The 14,752-nt window shown below is 38.0% G+C and overlaps 1 protein-coding gene across 8 annotated transcripts in view; it reads left to right on the top strand.

Moving 5' to 3' along the window:
- LOC134348058 (limbic system-associated membrane protein-like) overlaps positions 1–14,752 on the top strand; it is a 2,069,602-nt gene that overhangs the window by 1,759,698 nt on the left and 295,152 nt on the right. For all 8 annotated transcript variants that reach the window (XM_063050863.1, XM_063050862.1, XM_063050866.1 and 5 more), the window contains one exon: positions 3,142–3,267. In XM_063050863.1, coding sequence (XP_062906933.1) covers positions 3,142–3,267 — 126 coding nt within the window. The remainder of the gene's footprint in view (positions 1–3,141; positions 3,268–14,752) is intronic.

Here is a 14,752-nt window from a genome sequence, read left to right as displayed (position 1 = left end):
TGCCTCTTTAAACCAAGTCATCGTTTCAGGCAGATATGAATATTATGTGTCATATACAAGCAGTGAGGGCATAGTCAGTTCTGCGATCATATTCAAACCAGAATTGTAGCTTTAACTTCTCTGTGAATGCAATTAATGTGGCTATTGTTATTTTTTTCCAAAAAGATAAAATTCAGGAGAAAGAAACCTTTCACATTAATTCCATTAAGTATCAGACCATGTTTATTATCAGAGCTATTTGTCATGAAATATGTCGTTTTGTGGCAGCAGTGCAGTACAATACTAAAAATACTGCTATATGTTACAAAATAAAATATTTAAATAGTGCAAAAGAGGAATAATAAGGTATTGTGATTATGGACTGTTCAGAAATCTGATGGTGAAGGGGAAGAAGCTGTTGCTGAAACATTGAGCATATGTCATCAAGCTCCTGATGGTAATGAAAAGAGGGCATGTCCCAGATGGTGAGAGTTGCATTTTGAAGATGTCCTCAATGACAGGGTGGCTTGTGCCTGTAATGGAGATGGCTGAGTTTACAACCCTCTGCAGTCTTCTTTGATCCTGTACATTGGAACCCCCATACCACACAGTGATGCAACCAGTCAAAAGGGGGGCTGCCAGTGACTCATAGTGTACCAGAGGGGTCGCTGTTGGGACTACTTCTTTTACATACTATGTCAATGATTTGAATGAAGGAATTGATGGCATTGTGGCCAAGTTTGCGGATGATGCGAATATAGCTGGAGGGGCAAGCAGTGTTGAGGAAGCAGGGTGTCTGCAAAGACTTGGACAGATTGGGGAAAGGGCAAAGAAGTGGCAGATGGAATATAGTGTAAGAAAATGCCTGGTCTTGCTCTTTGATAGAAGGAATAAAGGCTTAGATTACTTTCTAAATGGGGAGAAAATTCAAAAACCAGAGATGCAAAGGGACTTGGAAGTCCTCCTGCACGATTCTCTAAAGGTTAGCTTGTAGGTTGAGTCAATGGTAAGGAAGGCAAATGCAATGTTAGCGTTCATTTCAAGAGGGCTAGAATACAAAAGCAAGGATGTAATGCTCAAGTCTTATAAGGCATTGGTCAGACCACACTTGGAGTATTGGGAGCAGTTTTGGCCCCCTTATTTCTAAGATACACTGGTATTGAAGAGAGTCCAAAGGAGGTTTTATGTGAATAATCCCAGGAATGAAAGAGTTAACTTATGAGGAGCTTTTGATGGCTCCAGGCCTGTACTCACTGGTGTTTAGAAGATTGAGGGGGATCTCACTGAAACCTTTTGAATCTAGAAACGCCTAAATAGAGTGGATGTGGAGTGTATGCTTCCTATAGTAGGGGAATCTAGGATCGGAGGGCATAACCTCAGAACTGAGCGATGTCCATTTAAAACAGAGATGAGGAAAAGTTTTGTTAGTCAGATGGTGGTAAATCTGTGGAATTCATTGCCACAGACAGCTATGTAGGTCAGTTCATTGGGTATATTTAAGGCAGAGGTTTGTAGGCTCTTGATTAGTCAGGGCATTGAAGTTTATGGCAAGAGAATGGGGATGAGAAGGAAATGGATCAGCCATGATGAAATGCCAGAGTAGACCCAATGGCCAAAATGGTTTAATTCTGCTCCTATGTCTTATGGTTTTATGATCTAAATACATGTGCAGAAATTTGATATGTCTTTGGTGACATACCATATCTCAAACCCCCAGTGAAGTCACATTGATTGTGTGCTTTCTTCATGATTGCATCATATTTTGGGCCCAGAATAGATCCTCTAAGATGTTGATACCCAGGAACTTGAAGCTGCTCACCTTGCCTGCTGTGATCACTGGATGAGATCTGGTGTTTGTTATCCCGACGTCTCCTTCCACAATTTCTTGGTCTTACTGACATCGAGTGCAAAGCTGTTTTTGCAATGCCTCACAACCCGATGATCTATCTCATTCATATGCACCTCCCTATCGCCATCTGAGATTCTACAAATAACACTGGTGATATCAGCAATTTTATGGATGTCATTTGAGTTGTGCCAAGCTACACAGTCAAGTGTAGCTTTGCAGAATTCCTAACAGATGTCTTGAAAATTCAGATCCACACTATTTTATGTCGTTTTTTAATTGAATAATTTGTTGCTTTTTCAACAATGGGTGAGAGATTATGGTCTTCAGCATATTGCTATGGAAAACCAAAATGGTTTCTTAGAAAATAATAAAGTATGTAATCAAGTTTTATAACTACCAGATCTATTAGCAGATTAAATATTTAGTTGGATAATATTGGTCATTCTTTATGCTATATTCCACAGTGCAAGAATTTTGCATTTACACATAGAATATTGGCATTACAAATTCTCCATAGTTTGCTAAAATCTCACAATTAGTCAGCTGTACAAAATTAGTACTTTAATGTCCTTTGAATCTGGACCTTCCCCCTTTGCCATTGAGATGATTGTGTTGAATTTGAAGGAAATTGACTGCACTTGTCATGTTACTATTGAAACATGGTCATTTTAAGAGAAGCCTAGCTGCGAATAACAACAGCCATTTTCTAAGGGCACTTTTGAAAAGAGTGTAATGTTGTTGCACAGAAAATCAAATTATTTCATGAGGGTGTGACAAAGGAGATGAAACATCTGAGCCAGCATGATTCATGACAGGAAGACTTGTCAGGAGAATTTCCAAAATGATGTGATTTGTTCCAGAAATGACTGGATATCCTACTTAGCGAATAGCAGATTTTTCTTTTCATTTTGATAATTAAAACAAAACTATTCTTTGAATTTCTGAATCACTTTTCTAAAAGTCTATGATATTTGACAATGATTTAAATATCTGAGTCTTGGCAGACACATACAGAAAGCTGATTTAATTGGATTTCTTGCTGTCTGATTGTGTCTTCAACTTTTAGTTGTATAGTGGAATTTAATGTAGGTTAGAATATTATTTGAAGGGGAAAATTTGCATTTAGTTCATTAATATGTTTTGAAATATGCAGACCAAATTGATTTTAAATTAGATTTGAAAACAATCAGACAACCTATTTGTTACAAATACTTATAGTATAAAATGTAGGCTGACAGTAAAGCTAATACGAGGTAATAAAAAGAGACGTATTATAAATTTGTTTTATAATTTCAATATGCTTTTCTCTACAGTTCCACCAAAGATCTACAACATCTCTTCTAATATCACCGTCAATGAAGGCAGCAATGTCACTCTTGTGTGCTTAGCTAATGGAAGACCAGAACCTGTCATAAATTGGAGACACATTTCCCCTTCAGGTAAGAGTAATGTTTGTCATTTCTGAGCAAAATCTTGGCTATTTTGTCAAAACAATTAACTTATACAAAAAAAATTGTTGTATTGGCCTCTCTGAAATGCTTGAAGTTTGATGCATAAGCACAGCATAAGTGTACAAACTTTTAAAGAGTAAACATATTCAAATTGTATGCAACTTCCAAAACAGAAAATGCAAATAAGCTTAAAAAATGAATCTGCAAACTGGATAATGAATTGAAACTAGATGTGTTCAAAATCTATCAGATTGATTCAAGGTGCGGTGCCTAGAATATTATTCCCAGCTGGTGGAGACTAAATATAAAGTTTAATAAGACGAGTGTGTTGTACTCATCTTGCAGAATTCAGTTAGCTAGTCAATAATGCTTGAAGCAGGTTTGCCTTTCTTAGGCTACAAAATTACCAATGGCTAAGGTTGAAAAACAGAAGGTATAAATGGATAAGTCATCTTATAGAATTCGGGCCTCAGTGTGCTGGGTTAAAAAAAATGGCTGAACTAACTTAAATCTGGAGTCTGACATTCAGTTCTGTAAGGAGGATTCAATGTGGATGCATCGGAAAATATTCACACTTAAAATAGTTAACCAATGATAACACGTTACACAGACCAAATGGTTAGAAAGAAGCTATCTAAGCTATTTTGAATGAGTCCAGAAGAAGAGAACATAACAACATTAGAGTATGGACATAGAATTGATATCAAAAAATAACGTTGTCACACAAAATGTATGAAACTAACTTTGCTGACAAACTACTGAGACTATGTTAAATTTTTGAAAGCTATACAAAACATTTGTAAGCAAAGCTATTGTGGGTTATAGAACGATTGTGATTTAATCAGGTTAAAAAAACAAATACTAGGCTAAAGTAAGCAGAATAACGTACTTCACATGCTCCTTTTGACATCTGAAATTTCTTTTTCTGAAGATCAAGGAATAATAGACTTAAAATGTTATGTTTTACAAATATCTTTTTGTAAATATTAATTGATAATGCATAAAAGGTACAGTATACAATAATTGTCAAAGGTATTCCTGGCAATCATAAGTGATGCCATATTCAAATATTTCAGCTTTTAACTAACAAAAAAATGTGTTAGAATAAGCAGTTCCTCAGGATGATACAGTTCTTCTTGGTCACAGAGCAATAGTTTTTCAAAGTGGTAGCTGTTATTTCAGCATAACACTTTTTTTGAATTTTAGTGGATCCAGAACTGACTTGCACAGAGAAGGCAATGAGTGGTTGTAGATGGGTCATATTCTGCATGGAGGCCACTGACCAGTGATGTGCCTCAGGGATCTGTTCTGGGACTCCTACTCTTTGTGATTTTTATAAATGACCTGGATGAAGAAGTAGAGGGATGGGTTAGTAAATATGCTGATGACACAAAGGCTGGGGGTGTTGTGGATAGTGTGGAGGGCTGTCGGAGGTTACAACAGGACATTGATAGGATGCAAAACTGTGCTGAGAAGTGGCAGACGCAGTTCAACCCAGAAAAGTGTGAGGTGGTTCATTTTGGTAGATCAAATATGATGGCAGAATATAGCATTAATGGTAAGACTCTCGACAGTGTGGAGGGTCAGAGGAATCTTGGGTTCCGAGTCCATAGTCCACACAAAGCTGCGACACAGATTGACTCTGTGGTTAAGAAAGCATATGGTGCATTGGCCTACATTAATCGTGAGTTTGAGCTTAAGAGCTGAGAGGTAATGTTGCAGCTGTATAGGACCCTGATCAGACCCCACTTGGAGTACTGTGCTCAATTCTGGTCACCTCACTATAGGAAGGACGTGGAAAACGTAGAAAGGGTGCAGAAGAGATTTACAAGGATGTTGCCTGGATTGGGGAGCATGCCTTATGAGAATAGGTTGAGTGAACTCGGCCTTTTCTCCTTGGAGCAACGGAGGATGAGAGGTGACCTGATAGAGGGGTACAAGATAATGAGAGGCATTGATTGTGTGGATAGTCAGAGGCTTTTCCCCAGGGCTGAAATGGCTAGCACGAGAGGGCATAGTTTTAAGGGGCTTGGAAATAGGTACAGAGGAGATGTCAGGGGTAATTTTTTTACGCAGAGAGTGGTGAGTGCGTGGAATGGGCTGCCGGTGGCGTTGGTGGAGGCAGAAATGATAGGGTATTTTAAGAGACTCCTGGATGGCTACATGGAGCTTAGAAAAATAGAGGGCTATGGGTAAAGCCTAGGTAGTTCTAAGGTAGGGACATGTTCTGCACAGCTTTGTGGGCCGAAGGGCCTGTATTGTGTCGTAGGTTTTATATGTTTCAATGTAAATTTAGTTATCAAATACTAACATCCGAAAAACTCTAAAATGGGTAAAAAATTGCAGTAATTGTGTGCGTATGTATGTCAGTGTGACAAAGAGTCTATCATTGCTCAAACCTATTATTTTATATTAAAAAATCCTACAATTACTTCAAAACAATATAGCTAAAATTCTCTGACAACATCTGTAGTTCAAAATATTTCCTACGGTTGCTTTCAACCATATACATTACGCAGAATATCTTATTAAAAATATCACACATAAATAAATTATCTATTATTCAATAGCAAGGGCTGAAACGTGAAGTACTTCATAATTAACTAACTTCTGAATGTTTAACTTCCAATTAGAAATAAATGAATTGTATGTGATTCATTCATAATTTCAAATCTCAAATCATGAAATGCATGGCAGCAAGGTGACAAACAATCTGAATACCCATAAGCACAGAATCATGGGATAAGCTTTAATCTCAGTCATGACATTCTTGGAACCACAGGCTAGAAACGAGAGAATGCAGAAATCAGAAGAATAACAAGTCATGAACAGGCAGCCCAGCTATTAAGCTTTCCAACCAACCATTTATAAAGTATCAGCAGTAGAAATGTGGAGCAGAAGGAGATGAACAGAATGGAATATGCTGTTTCCACAAAGATTGCTGAAAGTAAACCATTATCTGTTCAAGTGTACATAACTACATCCACAGTGGTGAGGTGTTTTGGTAGGTTGGTGATGATACATATCATCTCTTGCCTGAGAAGCAAAATGGATCTGCCTACCAGAGCAACAGGTCCATAGAAAGTGCCATCTCACTACCTCTTCGCTCAACTCTAGAACATCTAGACGGCAAAGATGCCAGGATGGTCTTTATTAACTACAGCTCAGCGTGCAATACAATCATCCCTTCAAATCTAACCAATTACACTTCAAGACCTTAGCCTCAATACCTCCTTGTGCAATTGAGCCTAGATTTTCTCATTTGGAGACCCCAGTCAGTTTGGATTGGCAACAGCATCTCCTCCACGGTCATCCCAGAGATGCACCACAAGGCAATGTGCTTAGCCCTCTGCTCTACTTGCTTTACACTTGTGACTCTGAGGCTAAGCACAGCTCCAATGGCACATACAAGTTTGCTGATGTCACCATTGTCATATGCCAAAGGTGGTGACAAATCAGCATATAGGAGGGAGATTGAAAATCTGGCTGAGTGCTGCCATTACAACAACCTCTTATTCAATGTCAGCAAGACCAAGGACCTGATTATTGACTTAAGGAGGAGGAAATCAGAGGTCCATGAGCCAGTCCTCAATGGAGGGTCAGAGGTGGAGAAGGTCAGCAATTTTAAATTCCTTGATGTTGTTATTTCGGAGAACCTGTCCTGGGCCTGGCACATAAGTGCAATTACAAAGCAAGCATGGTAGTGCCTCTGCATCGTGGGAGTTTGCAAAGATTTGGTGTGATATATAACACTTTGACAAGCTTCTATAGATCTGCAGTGGAGAGTATATTGACTAGTTTTATCACAGCTTGGTATGAGATGCCCTTGAATGGAAAATCCTACAGAAAGTAGTGGATACAACCCAGTCATCACAAGTAAATCTCTCCCCACTATTGAGAATATCTACATGAAACATTGTCGCAGGAAATCAGCATCTGTCATTAAGGACCCCCATCACCCAGGACATGCTCTTTTCTCACTGCTACCATCAGGAAGGAGGTACAGGAGCCTCAGGACTCATGCCACCAGGTTCAGGAATAGTTATCACCCCTCAACCATCAGACTCTTGAACCAAAAGGGATAATTTCATTCAACTTCATTTCGTCATTGAAATGTACCCACAAGCTATGGATTCACTTTTAAGGATTCTTCATCTCATGTTTTTGAATTTATTGCTTATTTACTTATTATTATGATTTATTTCTTTCTGTATTTGCTCAGTTTGTTGTCTTTTGCACACTCGTTGAACACCCAAATTGGTGAGGTCTTTCATTCATTCCATTATGATTAGTTTTCTATTATAGATTTATTGAGTATGCGCACAAGAGGATGAGTCTCAGGGTTGTAAACGGTGTCATATATGTACAGGTACTTTCAACTTTGAACTTCTTAGGTTCAAAATCAAGGAAAAATGAGTTCAAAATAGAAAATATTTTCAGTAATGCATTCCATATAAAATATTATTAACAACTTCAACAGCTGAAATGACAAATAGGTTACCACCTGTGTTTTATCAATTGTGGTCATTATTGCCTCCATTAAGTGATATTATTTACATATGCACGGCCCTCGTCTGTGGTATTCAGGCTGGCCTCTGGATCCCCCAAATTTAATTCAGGATTTTTCTTGTAAACCATGAGTGTGTGTCTATGGCTTGCCAAGAGTTGCAAAATCCTGGCTAACAATTCAGATTTTCTCCAAATGTATGTAATATATCCACTATCTATTCCTCAACTCTTTGAATGAGTTAACTTGAAACATTATGAGGTGAGTGAGGGCCTCCATTGGGCAGAGTTGACCATGGATATTGCGTCCCCTAACTGCCAAGATACACAAATCTGGGCAGGCCAATAAGGAGAACAAGTTGTGGTCTATATAGCAAGCTCGGCCTCTCCATGCATCTGTTGAACCCAAAGGAAGGGCAGAGACTGATACAGGTTGGTACCAACAGTGTTGCAGGAGTTGCCGCTGTGTAGAACTGCCTTAGGGACTCCAGTTCCGGATTTTTCCCTCAGGATTTACTGCAGAAGCCTTCTCCGTGAGTGTGTACAGCCATAAGGCAGTGGAGGTTTGAGATCAAGGTTTTCCTTCTCCTAGAAGAGCTGCCACCATGGCTAACGAGCCCCATCTGCCTGAAGTGACTAGTTTAAGGCACCAGTAACCCACCTTTGCCCCTTCTCCTGTCAGTAGAAATGGTTCTTCCTGGCTTAGTAGCTAAGCCACACATGAAGGCTGGGAGCTGGACTTGGTTGTCAGAGGCTATTTGAAGTGCACGTCATTGGGAGTATTTAATAGGTAGTGGGAGCTTGTCCCCATTACCACCCTCAGCTATAACAACCTCAAGGAGCTATTGTATCTCCTTGATTTTGTGAGCACTTAATGTCAAATTTTATGCCAAAAATAAAGCTAAGGATTTAGATTTGCAAAGAAAAAAACAATTGATTTTACTTCACAGAATGGAATAAGACAGTCTTTTAACTGAAAACACAGTATTAAAATAGGCTATCAAATGTTTACTTAAAGAAACAATGCATCATGACACATAATACTATGAGTATAGCAGCTTCTATTAACTTGTGCCAAGTAAATAATCATGTGCATAAAAAATTATTCTTTATACTTCTTGTTCTTGGCTATCTTCCTACCTGTAGTTATTAATGTTATGCTAAAGTACAAACCAGTATTTCATGTTGCGTTCTGTAATACCAAGCACAAGATCATTAAAATACCTAATCAGTTTTAACTTTGCTCTTGATGTAGGAACATGACACAGGTGTTCTATTAGCTTGAAGCAGCAAAAGGAAATGACAGCTCACATTGCACTTCCCTGAATGCAATTTATTAAAACAAAATAATCTCTGTGCCCACTATCTTCTGTTAATGAGTTAAAAATTAATAGATTCTCATTTATTTGCATTTTGCATGCTCTAGCCTTCACTGTAGCTACATTGCTTTTTGAGATCAGTCCTGGATGGAACTCAGTGATTACCCACCTTCCTTCTGCAATGAACTCAAAGCTATATTATAGCACATAACAACACTCCAAATACACATTAGTGACTGAGACAGTAAAATCGCTGGTTTTGCATGCCTCTGTTAAAATGATGTGAATTAATCCTTTTTTCTAACAAGCAACTAAAACTAAAATTTAATAAGTTTAAAAAATATGTTCAAGTTAATTGGTAAAAATTACCAATGCAGAAAATCAGATACATCATCGCATAACCAAAGTATAAAGCTGGCAGATTATATTAAAAAAAAACATGAAAGCACAGTGGCCTGGAAGCTCTTGTATGTCATTAAAAGGCCCCTGTAGGTTTATTGCACAGTGCCTACCCAAGCAGACACCAATAATCCATCGATCCAAGTTTCCAAGTACTACAAATCTACCTTTGTTCAACTTAATTCCACAATAGGGTGACGGAGTTAGTGGAGAAAGACGACTGAGCAATCAGATGTTTACCTACGAACTGGAATGCGGAATCTTCCCTAAGAGTAGGGGTTGGATGGGGTGACAAAATCTGAGGGTTAGATGTAGAATATTATGTAAAATTAGCTTTGGGCGGGGGGTAGAAGAAAAGATCTGAAAGTGGATGGAAATTGGGACTTGGTAGGGGAAAGTTACCCAGACATCAGGGCCTGTGTAAGGTATCCTGAAGATGCATGCCGATGGGCTCAGTAGATTGAAGAATGAGAGAATGTATGGCAGGTGAGCTCCAATAATTCTTCACAATCAAACTGAAAATTTGCAAAAAAATTAATGCCAATTTACTGTTTAACTTCATCTATGAAGAGTAAGCTATTGCATATAGCTACAGAGAAATATTATGTACCCACTGGGCCTATTTTAGGTTTCCAAGCTCATTTCATCTATGCTTAAAGTATTCAGAATAATACAACATTAGCCTCTTATTCTATGAGTGGTTCTGCAGAGTAAGAATAATTTTAGATTATATTAGACTGCAAACAATGTTATCCAAAATATAACATTTTCTTCACTAGCTGCACAGAAGCCTTGAATCCATCTGTTTGAATTTATTTATCAATGAATGTCTCCGAATTGGCTTCATGCTTTATGTCATTCTTGCATCTAGTGTGTGTGCTCATGGGACCATGATCACCTACATCATATGATATGGCACATGATGATGATGATTCAATATCAGGATAGCTTTCTGGTGTGACAGCTTAGGTTTCATCATTTAGCGCATAAAACTGTTCCCAAAGAACCAATCTAGTGTACTGTGTGAGAATTGATTGTTATTGATCAAGAAGGTATAACATCTATGGATATAAATTCATCCATCCTCTCCTCCTCTATTTTGGACTCTGTTATATTGTTTAATTCCCCATTTTGTACACTGGACAAAATAGTGAATTTCAATCCTAAAATGTCCAAAAAGTTAGGTTTTATCTCAATGATTCATCTGCTTTTTTAATGAAAGTCTCAGTGATTCATCTGCTTCTTTTAATGGAAGTGCATCACACACTATAGCACAAAAATATAATTTCAGCAAGAGCATGAATTGCTTCTAAAATAATGCAGGACAGTTTAGCTGATATTACAAAGTAAGATCAAACGGGTCTGTTATGTGAGAAATGAACATAATGTATATATAAATGGTATATTTAATACAACACATTAATGGCTCACTTCAGTTTTGTAGCACGATGTTGGTCTCAAGCTTACTGGAAATGCTTCCTTTGATATTGCTTAGATTTAATCTCACATGCTGAACTTATTAAAGAGGCTAATCATATGAGATGTTTTGAGAAACTTCAAGTAGGTTATGCAGTCTACAATGTGCCTTGTTTGTCTACTGCACTCAGCAAAAATGGGTGCTTTCTGAAATAGCAAAATACAAAGTGCCAGAGGGACTCAGCAGGTCAAGCAGCATCTGAGACCATTTTCCTCCACAGATGCTACCTGAGCCGCTGTTCCCTCTGAAGCTTTTCTTTGCTTCAGGTTCAAACATCTGCATTTCTTTTATGTCTTCATGCTTTTTACCTGCTTGATCATGGGGCCAGTCATTGCACAAGACACATCAATGTTATCGCTCATTATGGACTGGTATTCCAAATGGGTTACATCAGATTTTCAGTAAGAGGCTTCAGGAAATCAATTGAATTTCACCCCTGTTACAAAGGAACAAAAATAGATAATTTATGCTTTGCGTTTGTTTTTACATTTGAATATAATATTTCATTGGTTCTGTATTCTTCAATATGTTTGCAAAATTACAATCAACCCATCATAGTTTTGAAGTGATAGATTGGCAGAACTCAATAACCTTTTGGGAGACAAGACTTCAAATTCCCCCCACTCCTGACCTAGCTCTTAGTTTAATGTTACGCTTCCATTTTCTGGATTGTTCTGAAGAGGAAATACTTCATACCCACCCTTTCTAAAGTATCACTCTTGTTACTAAGACCATCCCATGATCTCGTACAGTTTTTGCATTTCCAGCAACGGCTGGGAAGAATGTGAAGTTGCCTCTGAAAATAAGCATGCAACCTATATTGTTAAGCCTTTTCCAAGCAATTGGATGGCTCAATTTGTGCTGTTGAACTGTGGGATTTTTTGTATTTTAGTGCATTTGAAGGGACTATTAGAAATGCTTTGGAACCATCTGTCATAAATTATGCTGTTCGGTGTAGTTCATGCTTTCATAATTTCCCTGCAGAATAAAATATTTGGAAAGTTAGAGATGCTCCAGCAACAATATATCACAAAGGTTTGTACCAAGTAGGTATTACATTTGCAGCAGCACACTTTTTTCTCATGGTTATCACAGGAGCTTTCAAAGAATTTTCAGAGCATAATTTTCTGAATTGTTTCATCTATTAAACCTGCCCAAAGTCAACACAGAGAGGTAGCTATGATATATCATTTTGCTACCTTATCCATGAAAAATGTCAGTCCAAGTTGGTTAAAAACATGCACTGCATTAGAAAACTTTAAAATGCTCAGTCTAACGTGTTCCAAATCAGGAATGAATCTAACATGGGATGAAAAGTGATTGAAATACAGATCAGGAATCATTTTTAAAAGAGTCAAAGCAGGTAATTTTATGGCTTATGCAATGTGAAGTAAATACAATGCAGAATATTACTGTTTTCTCCCTCCATGGCATATTATTTCCTACTGTTTTCGTTTTACCTTTGTTGGATACCCTATTGCTCTTTTGCATGGGTTGCTTTTTATGCAGATTTTCAACAAAGCTCACATTCTTTCATGTTTCTGTCTGCCTTTGCCATTATCTTGTTTTATCATTCTGCTTTTACTTACATGATCATCACTTTTTCTAGTTCTCCTGCCATTTCTTCAGAATGGTTGACGCCAAATCTTATCATTCCAACCTTTTTTTTTGTAATGGATGTGGATGAAAATTTGGACCATAGAACAGATTCACTGATTTTCTTCTTGTGTATCAGATTATTGTCAACCATAAATACAGAGGGTCTATGTTTAGCATTCCTGATCTGGTCCAATTTACCTGTATTTTGCCCATATTCCTCTAAATCTTTCTTATTCATGACCCAACCAAATATGTTTTAAATGTTGTAGTTGTTCCTGTCTTAATTACTTCCTATGGCAGCTTGTTCCTCATATGTCTCTTTGGGAAAAAGAAACTTGTTTCTTGGACTCTCTTTACATATTTGTCCTCTCACCCAAACCCTCTGCCCCCAATTTTAGACTTCCTTCTTATGGAAGAATGACTACGACTGTCCAACTTATTAATACCTTCATGGTTCTATAAACCTCTGTAAGGTCACTGCTCAGCATCCTTCACTCCAAGGAAGATAGCCCTAACCTATCTTGACTCTCCTTGGGAAGTCAAGTCTTCCAATCCCAGCAACATCAATGTAAATATTTTTTTGCACCTTCTCATGCCTAATCACATCTTTCCTGCTGTATGCTGAGCAGATCTGCATGCAGTATTCCATGTGCTATCTCATCAGTGTCACAAGTACTGTAACAGGATATCCTATTACTTATTCTCAGTGCCTAAACTAATGTAGCCAAGAATATCATACGCCTTCTTCATCACCTGTGGTGTCACTTTTTGGAAACTAAGGCTCTGTTTTACAAAACTGCACAAGGCATTGTGTATATCTTATCCTGTTTAAATTTCCCAAAATGCATTGTTTTATATCAAGCTTGATGCAAGGCTTCAACCCATAATGTTAATGATTTCTTTCCTCCCATAGATGATGCTTGACCTGTTAAGTTCCTTGAGCAGATTGTTGACAATGCAGTATATTCTCAGTTGTCTGAGTTAAATTCCATCTGCTATTTATTTTTACAGGTGTCTCTAATGTACCTGTGTCTACCACACCTGGCAGTGCATTCCACGCTCCTACCACTCTCTATAATAAACCTACCTCAGGCATGCTCCCTCTACTTTCCTCCAATCAACTTAACCTTTTGTCACCTCATGTTAACCATTTCCACCTGACTATCCACTTGATTTATGCCTCTTATCATCTTTTACACCTTATCAAGTCACCTCTCATCCTCCTTCACTCCAAAGAGAAATGTTCTAGCTTGCTCAAACTTTCCTCATGGGATATGCTGTCCAATCCAGGTAAGGCTCCTCTGCACCCTCCCTAAAGCTCCCACATACTTTCTATAATGAGGTGTCCAGAACTGCACACAATATTCTAAGTGTGGTCTAACCAGGGTTGTACAGATTCTGTCCCTCCAATATCCTCTGGAACATAAAGAACATAAAGATCTGCTCACAAATTGAATTTTTTTTTGAATAAGTGGCAAAGAAAGTCAATGAGGGAAAGGTGTATATGTAATCTATATGGCCAGCAATGAAGGGACTTTGTTGAGTTTTTATTTGGCTGTTACGATTGCATGAGCTCTGTGGAGAGCTAGCTGACAGAATGCAGGAAATGGTTTGAAGGTAAGAAGAAAATTGTGATGGTGGAAAGTTGTTTTTCAGATTGGAGGTCACTAGGAAAGGTGGTTAGACCAACTGATGTTGTCATCTATATCAATGATTTAGATGTGAATATGCAAGGCATGTTTCATAAGTTTGCATATGACATTAAAATGTGTGTTTACTTTGGCAGTTGAAGGTGGTTATCAATGTTTACAGAGAGATCTTGATCAACTAGTCAAGTGGATCAAGGAATAGTAAATAGACTCAAGTTCATTTAAGTGAGAAGGCAAGTGAGAACAGTTAAGAACACAAGAACATGAGAAATAAGACCTGGAGTAGGCCAGCTGGCTCATTGAGCCTGCTCCGCCATTCAATACAATTATGGCTGATCTGATCATGAACTCATCCCACCTACCTGCCTTTTCCCCATAACCATTAATTCCCCTACTATGCAAAAATCTATCCAACCTTGTCTTAAATATATTTACTAAGGTAGCCTCCATTGCTTCATTGGGCAGAGAATTCCACAGATTCACCACTCTCTGAGAAAAGCAGTCCTTCCTTATCTCCATCCTAA

The sequence above is a fragment of the Mobula hypostoma genome, chromosome 6 (assembly GCF_963921235.1).
Source record: "Mobula hypostoma chromosome 6, sMobHyp1.1, whole genome shotgun sequence".
NCBI lineage: Eukaryota > Metazoa > Chordata > Chondrichthyes > Myliobatiformes > Myliobatidae > Mobula > Mobula hypostoma.
Note: the sequence above shows the minus strand (reverse complement) of the source record. Positions and strands in the feature narration are given on the sequence as shown.